At 34.3% G+C, this 9,454-nt stretch overlaps 1 protein-coding gene across 1 annotated transcript; it reads right to left on the bottom strand.

The window, feature by feature from the left end:
• Positions 1-1,414: 1,414 nt before the first annotated feature.
• On the bottom strand, positions 1,415-8,923 carry LOC133730806 (glutamate receptor 2.1-like). Its single transcript, XM_062158325.1, has 2 exons — positions 8,470-8,923; positions 1,415-2,055 (listed from the first exon to the last, which is right to left on the bottom strand). The coding sequence occupies exons 1-2, from the start codon at positions 8,744-8,746 to the stop codon at positions 1,415-1,417; spliced, it is 918 nt and encodes a 305-aa protein (XP_062014309.1). The 5' UTR covers positions 8,747-8,923.
• Between the last annotated feature and the right edge of the window lie 531 nt (positions 8,924-9,454).

Genomic DNA, 9,454 nt, shown 5'->3' with positions numbered 1-9,454 from the left:
CAAAAATCATTACGAAGATCCAACGGTCGGATCTTCCTGAATCGTCCTTACTAACATCTCCGCTAATTTATACGAAAATCCAACGGACGGATTCTCACGAATCGCCTCCCTAATCACTGTTTAGCAATTATACGAAGATCCAACGGTCGGATCTTCGCCCATGACCACACAAAGCCTCTGGGGCAGTCATACGATCATCATATCAAAATTATAGGTTCATCTGACGGTCCTAATTCCACAGATCATAAATCTAACGATCGAAATCGATCGAAATCTCAAAATTCATAACTAATTCATACGATAACCGAAAAATGCGTATAATACGCCGAAATGATCGTATCGAAACATAGAATCATAAAATGGACAAAAACTAAATTTTTGACCTCCGGAGGTGGCCGGAAAGGGCCGCCGGAGTTAGGGACAGAGCCACCGCCGACCACCACAATTGGTATCGGGGCTGTGCTTGTCCCCTTCGTTTTCTCATTCTGGACACTTTTCATAACTAGCACAAGACCAAAAAATGACAGGAAGGGATCGAAATGTACCAAAAATCAGTCGGTGGCCGGAATTTTTCCAGAAACCGGCGAGCTCCAAAATCGACGTGAAAACTACAACCTCACGCCTCGATCCCTTCTGGATAATTGTTCAGAACTTCCTTATGAACTCAACAAGCCAAAAATCACAAGAAACGATCGTGTATAGCTGGAGATATCTTGATCCGAAGGTTGGTTGTTCGATCCGCACGGGTCGAGCTCCGACGAACGTGAAAACGTTCGATCCAGTTCCGATCCTTCTTGGTGCTTGTATAGGAAGATGAGGCGAGCTCAATGAGCCAAGAATCAAGTGAAATGGTGCTCTGTAGCTCGAGATATCGAGTTTGGAACGAAAACGAGCTAAACCGGACTCGGGGTCGCCGCCGTCGCTGCCGGCCGTGCCGCCGCGCAAGGTTACTTCTGGGAGCTTCAGGACGTTGAGGCGAGCTCGAGGATGAAGTTTGGGGGGAATTGGTGGCCGGAAACACGAGGAGGATGAGTTGTTTCGTTTTCGGGTGCAACCGGATCGAGCTGGTTTGCCGGACTTTGAGGCTGTGCCGGAGGGGATGACGACGTCCAGCAGGTAAAGCGACCCAAGGCGAAGCCAAGGGGAGTGGTCCGACGTCTAGAGATGGTCGATGAAGGGAGAACAAGGCTGGAGAAACTTGCTCTGTTTCGGTGGCTTTGGAAGGGAGAGAGAGAGAGAAAAGATATGTTTTTCTTTTTTTTTGGAGAGAAAATGAAGTGCTTATGCCGGAGCTTCATTCTAGCTAAGAACGTGGTCAAAAAGCCGTATCAATTATGCTTAATCATGAAAGTTAAAGCATTGAAATCATGAAAGGTAAAGCGCTGCCATCATGTAAAGTAAAGCAATGCCATAATTATGTTTTTAGTTTGATTAAAGAAAACAACCGGGTATTACACAATGTGTCTGAAACATCAGTTTCCACACTTACTACTCCTTGCATCGAATTCAGAACAGATTCCATTGCCTTTAAACGATCTCCAATCCCATTGGTTGTGATCCATACAAAACCCTTGTTCATCATTCCAATCTCCTTCGCCTTGGCAAATAACTGTGATGCAAGTTTAGGCATCATATGCACTATGAAGACTCTAGTCTGCATTGTCATTAACTTGTAAAGTTCTATCTCAATTTGATCATAGGTAGCTGACTGTGAAATTACACTCCGATATGGGACATGAGCATCAACCTCGAGCAAGGCATCAATTAGAAAGGGCATGATTCCCTCCCCGTACATATTGTCAACGTAAATGGGGACAACTCGCCTCCATCCAAAGTTTTGAATAATACCACTTATGGCTTTCACTTGGGTTGAATCATTTTGGGCAAATTGGAAAAAATAGGAGCTCTGAAGTGAAGTAAGAGAAGGGCTTGTTGCAGAAAATGATATGATTGGCACATGAGCTTTTTCTCCAAGTTTAACAACAAAAGTTGCTTGCATTGATGTCATTGGTCCTAGGATTGCTTTCACTTCTACATTCGTTATCAGATCCAAAGCTGTCTCATTATAAAATAATTGTTAGTTGATATGATTTAACATTTTATGCTTATTAAAATGGCAAAATAGTGAAAATACTTTTGGAAGAAAGTTTACTAAGATCAAATGACATAAAAATATCCAACCTGCATGTGTATCAAGAAAGAATGTGGAATCCAGTTAAGCAATTTTCAAGCCTGGCATGGGAATGAAATAGCAGAGGCGCAACTCAGGGTTTATATATAAAGAGGTAAACATATGATCACTCTGCATCTGTGTGAGAAGAAGATGGAGACAGACCCAGGTGGTCTAGAGACTATTGCTGGGTGTCTTGTGATTGGGATGGGTTGTAGTGGTGGCTTTGCGATAGAAAGTTTTTCTTTGCAGACGTATGATTAATTGTGTGAAGGAATTGAATGAGGATCTAGAAGGGTATTATTGTTACTAGTCAGTCCAAAACTCCGACGGGTGCAGTGCGTATTTTGCAATGTCAAGGGCTGTATGAGCTCTCTATAGCCGGTGAGTCATGGTCAATTGGTTAGCTGGCTTAAGTAATACAGTAGAGGTTACCGGTTCAAATTTCATAGGCATTAGAAATGGACCGGTGGGGAGGACTTGATATGATGGGGATAAAAAAATAAAAATCTACGTGATGCAAATAACGGCAAATTAATCTCCAAACTACTGAAAAATAGACTCTTAATTGAAGTCTTAAAGTGTATCGGCAAATTAAGAGAGCATCGATCATTGACACCAGAAATGATATTTCTCTTTAATTGATGCGTTGCTAGAGGTTGATCGATGCTCTCTTAATTGGAAAACCTTTGGCATGACATCAATTGATGATGATATCATTAGGTGATGGGATAAGAAAAATAAAAATAAAAATAACAAAAGAGAAAACAAGAAAAATAAGAGGAAAGAATGAAGGAGGAAAAGAACAAACGGCCAAATTCGTAGAAATTTTATGAACTGATTTTTTTTTTTAATTACGCGACTGAGGAGGCCCACTGGCCCCCGGATGGGCAGTTTATGAACTAATAATTATAGAAAAAATGTCCATATACTCAAATTTGGGCTAGACTAATCTCATTTATCCAAACATCTTATAAGATTGCCCACTTACTCAATAAATTACATATTTTTTGTTCTAATACCCAATCAAGTTATTTTTTTTATTATTTTTGAGATAATTTTGCCCTATTTCCCTTTGTCAGTTAGAGAGAGAGACTCGCCGGACTCCGATCACCGAAATCTGGTGATCGGCTACTGAAATTCGGCGACCGGTTTTATTGTCCCTCAATTATACCCAATAAAGTTTCTTATGCCCCCAATAAACTTCTTATTCCCCCCCTCCCCCCCCAATAAACTTTTTATTGCCTCCCAATAAAAATTTATTGGGTTTTATTGGGGGGTAATAAAAGTCTCCGACGACTTCTTTGCGAACTTCCCACAATCTCCGAATCGGTGACCGGAGTCCTGCGTCTTGTTTTATTGCCCCTCAATAGTACCCAATAAACATTTTATTGCCCCCCAATAAAAATTTATTGGGGGTAATAAAAGTCTCCGACGACCTCTTTAGGAACCTCTGGCCGGTGATTGGATTTCGGTGATCGGTGATCGGATTCCAGCAAAGTCTCCAATGACTTTTTAATTATTTAAAGGGTAAAGTTGTCTTTTATATTTAAATTGGGTAAGTAGGCACACATATCTTTTTTTTTTTTTTTTTTGAATAAAAAGGCACACATATCTTTTAGTAAAGTAAGTGAGCATTCTTTAGACTCAAATTGAGTATATGGTCAATGATTTTTTCTATTGGAACCTCCAAATTTACTCACTTGACCTCTACGCTTTTTACACCTCTTATCAAATTTTCAAATATTAAATTTACTCATTAAACCTCACTAAAGTTCCTCAAATAACCCCACTCATATAATTAATTTACAAACAAACTAAGATCTTTATAATAAAAAAACTTAGTCATTTCAATGATTTAATTACTCTATAAATCTTAATTACATCTCCATTCCTTAATCAGATAACATAAATCTCTTATTCAATAAAAAAAAATCAAACAAAAGGTATTGAGTTTTAAAATAATAAAAATAAAATTACATGAACTATTATGTGATTTTTTTTATTTACTTTTTCTTGTTTAGCTGTTAAAAAAAAAAAAGATTAATCATTTTTTCTTAATGTTTCTCTATTTTTTGTACCTCATGATTAATTATTTAAATATTTTTTTATTTATTTTTATTTGCTAGCTCTTTTTTTTTTCTTCTTTGTACAAATATAATGGATAGATTTAGAATTCGGGCATAATACAATTTATTTTGTTCTCCCTGACCAATATGCGTTCAATATGCATATCATATATTTTTATCTTAATCATAGTTTTATTTCTTAATATATATATATATATATATATAAATGCTTTAATGAATATGTAGTGAAATTGGAAAATGAAAATAGATAGGGAAAATAATAAAGATTGCAATCTAATATTATTGAATTGGAAAGTCTAGAGAAAATAAATATAACCATTTTTTTGGTATAATTATTGTCCCTAATAGTCATTTTATAGTAGGTTATATATGTCATTTAATAATTCATAATAGAGTGAGGTCAAGTGAGCAGATTTAGAAGTCCCAATAGAAACTCTCATGGTCAAGAGCCTATAAATATAAGATGGGCTAATGATTTTCAGTTGGTCAATCATAACTAATATTACGAAAGTAAAGAAATTATAATTAATGAGTGCATAAATTAGTTAAATGTTGGCCCACAATCTAAATTGTTTCCATTTTTCACATAATGGCCAAATGTGGGAATACAGATTATAAATGCACTTAGTTGATTCAGAACGTAATATGAGGAATGTAATTCTAGTAAATAGATGGGCCACATCAAATTTTGTCTAATAATTTCGCTATACAAGTATACATACATGTGCTGACATTATATATAGGCAAAATTATTAGACCGACAATGTACTAAGATTGATGTACTATGTGCCTCAATTTTTTTTTTTTTTACAGTACTATGTGCCTCTATTGTTGGGCCTATGTGCTTTTTATTACTAGGCCTATGTGGTTCTTATTGTAATAAAAACGTACTTCTTGTATTTTGATGAACCATTTGAGTCCATTTTTTTGTTGTTAGACATTTGAGTCAATTAATATTCGTTGACCTAAAAAAAAAAGGAGAAACTTAACCCGCCTCGTACTTAAAATTCACTAGTATTTAGACAAATATATTTTCGAATAATCTAAAATTTGGGACTGCTTTTGTTTCATATAGGGCTATTCTGCTAGCTAGCATATAGGACTTTTTTGGCAACATAGTCATTCCTATTCTTCAAACTTTTTAAATATAACAACTGAAAACACACAATATTAATTAGCCCGTGAATTGAACTGAAGACATGAGTCAGTACATAATTATCCGTATATATAAAATTAGACTCTTTCTTTCTTCAATTAGTTCTTTTTGTATCATTCATAGTTGGCCAATTATTGTCTCGTACATTTATTGACCTAGTAAACACTTTTTGTCCCTCTTGAGAATTTTTATTTTGAAAAACAATGTAATTATTGAGAAATCAAGAAAGGGTGAGGCTATTGTCACCCTACCAATTTCTTTGTTCACCATACTTGCTTATTACACCCTACATTTTTTTGATTTTAATCATTAAATATACTTATCTAACCCATTTCTCTTTCCAAAAATATCCTTATATAACATATCCAATTAAAAAATATTTTTTTTAACAAAATTCCCTCATTTAATTTATACCAATAAAAGAACTAAAATATATTAAAATTTCCTAATAAAATCATAATTTGATTTACTTCCATTTTTTTATTTTTCCTTTCAGTTTCAAGGTTCTCATCTATTTCAATCCATGTCAAAAGATTAGTAAATTAAATACTATGAGCAATGAAGAAGAGATTGAATTTTTTTCTCGTGTTTTATACTTTTACATCGGTGTTCACAAAGTGTATTGCAAAGATTTTCATGAAGTTAACACTAATAGTTTTGTGAATTGAATAACAAATTAACGATGAGGAGGCAACAAAAATACAAAAAATTAGTAAATAATTCAATCTGGGTGGAGAAGATGAGGATTAATATTATCCAATAAGAAATTAAGTAGTCTTTGTTTTAATTAATTTATTATGTATTTAGTTATCCTTACAGATTTGAATTTTAGAAAGTTAAAGTACTTATTAGTTATTTTACAGTTGGATAATATAGTATTTCAATAATTCAAATATTTGTAGAGTGAACTAAAAAAATGGTAGGGTGGCAATAGCCGCACCCATCAAGAAATTGTCTAAACTTTTTGAGTTTTGGACTTATTGTCAATTTTCCTATATATTTATACGTACCAGATTTTTTTCTTTTTGAAAAGTATACATACCTTATTTTTGTACGCTAATTAAAGAGTATGTGGAATTGTTTAATGAGTTGGCTCTTTTTGTTAGTCTGAAATCAATAATATTGACGTTTTAACTAAAAAAAATCATGTTTTATTATGTTGATTACTGTAAGACGTGTGTTAGTGTGTGTCCCTAATATATATATATATATATCCTATCTAGTGCGGAGTTCCGTTTTGAAATTAAAGTGTGAACTTCAAGTTTTAGGTCATTTTTCAGTCGCATATCCACATCTCGACCGTTCAGTTCTTAGGTACTAGTGTATAGATCATCTTTGCAAATTTTCAGCCAAATTGATGGTCGTTAAGGTATCTAACTTGCTTAAACCAATCGACGGACTTAATCTGTCAACCTGAACCGTACTAGCTTTAAGGCAGTAATCAATGCCTTAAAGATCATCAATTTGGCTGAAAATTTGCAGAGACGATCTATAGACTAGTACCTAAAAACTGAACGGTCGAGATGTGGATGTGCGACCGAAAAGCAACCCAAAACTCGAAGTTCACACTTTAATTTTAAAGCGGACCTCCGCTCTCGATAAAATCTGTATATATATATATATATATACACACATATCCTATCCAGAGCGGACCTCCGCTTTGAAATTAACGTGTGAAGTTCAAGTTTTCGGTCACACATTCATATCTCGACCGTTCAGGTTTTAGGTACTAGTGTATAAATCATCTCTGCAAATTTTCAGCCAAATTGATGATCGTTAAGGCATTGATAACTGCTTTAAAGCTAGTACTGTTCAGGTTGACAGATTCAGTCCGTCCATTGGTTTAAGCGAGTTAGATACCTTAACGATCATCAATTTGGCTGAAAAATTTACAGAGATGATCTATACAGTAGTACCTAAAAACTAAACGGTCGAGATGTGGATATGCGACTGAAAAGTGACCGAAAACTCGAACTTCACACGTTAATTTCAAAACGGAGCTCCGCTTTGGATAGGATATATATATATATATATATATATATATATATATATATATAAGACATGTTCTAGAGAGGACCTCTTATTTTAAGAATTTGAGAATTTTTACTATTTTACACTAGTATATGATTTAATCAATAGTTTTAACCGTTGATCCTTTATATTCATATGCAATAGTTGTGTCTATAAAAAATCAACAAAATCCACAATCATTTGGTCATTCAAAATTGTATAAACAAATGTAGTCTGTTAGATAAAATTAAAACGAACATTGTGCTAATCAAATGGTTAAATGTTTTTAGATTTGGCTAATTTTTTGTAAGATTTATACGTATATGTAACTAAAAAATGAATCATTTAGATTTTAGATTATTAAATAACGTGCTAAAAATAAAAACATCATTACATTTTAAGTTTAAGGAGGTCCTCTCTCTATATAGATATGCAGTGAGATATATGACCATGGCCCTAGGAGTTTTTTATGAGGAAAGCGGCAATAGCTATATTAGTGTCTTGAGTCTAGTAATCTGTTCTAAGTTTAACATACACTTATTGTTTATGTTAGGCTTAATTACTATAGTTTTACTTATGTGATGTCTTTCTATCGTAATTCAAAAAGAGTAGAATGTCATTTATGATTTTGATTCTCATATATTGTCCAATGATAATCACATGGTCACTAGATGAAAAAGAATTTTGCAGTCACTCACAATTAAATTTAATTTCAAAGTTTCAGATTAAATCACTTAAAATTTATTATTTTAATTTTAACCATTGATATTAAATCTAAAAGTGGATGGCCACAAAATCGTTGATCACCCGGTGACTTTGTGAACAACAATTATATATTGTAGTCCCAAAAGTTTTTTTTTTTTAAAAACATTGTCAATTTATTTTAGTAGCCCTCAAATATTAAATTATCTTAAATTAATGTGAAAAGACAAAATGTTAAATATAAGAAAATTAATAAAAGAACTAAAAATGAAAAAATCTTTTCGGGAAAAAAAAATAAAATCAAATCATAGTTACACTTGAGAGTTTGTGAGAGAGAGTACCTGCGCCAGCTGCACCAACGACATCTTCGTGGGAGTTACTGGTGTTCAAAACGACCCTAGTCACGTATTGAGCATGGGAAGCATAGAAGTCCGAGAGCGCCATTTCTATGCAACTCAAATACATCTTCCCACTCGGTTCATCAAGGTCTACAACAACTCCCACGTTCACTGGGATTGTTGATGCGTTTTCAGCTGTCATGGCGGCCGCCGTGAAAATCCATGAAAAAAGAACAAGGATGATACTGATCCTCCTCTTCTGATTCTCCATCGAGCTCATAGTTGATTTGGACTACGTGCTTGATTTGGAAGATTACTCTTATTAGTTAATTAAGGGCCAAACTCCAGCATATAAATAGAAGAATAAGCAGGAATCAAGCTATCTCCGAGTATAATGCGCGTCGGTTCACCAAGTCAAACAAAAATATGTAGTTGTAAAGTCATCTAGTGTCCGAGGACAGAAGATGCCTGGCAATTACCTTAGCTTGCTATGTTTTTATATATATATATTGACACACCCACTAGTATTTTGTTTCAAAGTCCTGGGACTGCTTTGAAGATTTTGCGAGTATGAAACTCTCGATTGTATTGTCGATCTAGACTCTAGACAAGGCCCATTTGGATTTTATGGACTAATTAGTCCATCAAAAACAAAAATCATAATAAGGTGATTGAAACTCCATGACTTTGTTCCCCGGCTCCCATCGATCATTTTGTATTACATGATAACAAGTGTCGTATTGTTTTAATAAATATCTCCTTCATGTCATCTTCATTCCAGCATAATCTCTAATTAGAAATGTTTTGGTTAATTTCGGCCAGTTGATCAATGAAGCTTCATGAGGAGTTTAGAAAAGTCAATCCCTACCATTCCTTAAGAATTTTTTTATCATGTTCGTCGCTTGATTCAAATGATATCCCCATCTAATGGCAGGTTAAGATCAATTGAACTCGATATGAGCTAGCTGATGGCATTGAACTCGTGCTT

This window comes from Rosa rugosa, chromosome 2, assembly GCF_958449725.1.
Source record: "Rosa rugosa chromosome 2, drRosRugo1.1, whole genome shotgun sequence".
In the NCBI taxonomy this organism is placed as follows: Eukaryota; Viridiplantae; Streptophyta; class Magnoliopsida; order Rosales; family Rosaceae; genus Rosa; species Rosa rugosa.
The sequence above is the reverse complement of the archived record's forward strand: the minus strand, read 5'-3'. Positions and strand labels throughout refer to the sequence as shown.

What these genes read in the sequence shown, in the direction of transcription:
- LOC133730806 (XM_062158325.1), bottom strand. Translation starts at nt 8,746, where the DNA reads ATGAGCTCGATGGAGAATCAGAAGAGGAGGATCAGTATCATCCTTGTT. An exon ending in CGTTGGTGCAGCTGGCGCAG is followed by an intron (nt 2,056 to 8,469) that starts GTACTCTCTCTC and finishes ATAATGAGACAG; the next exon opens with CTTTGGATCTGATAACGAAT.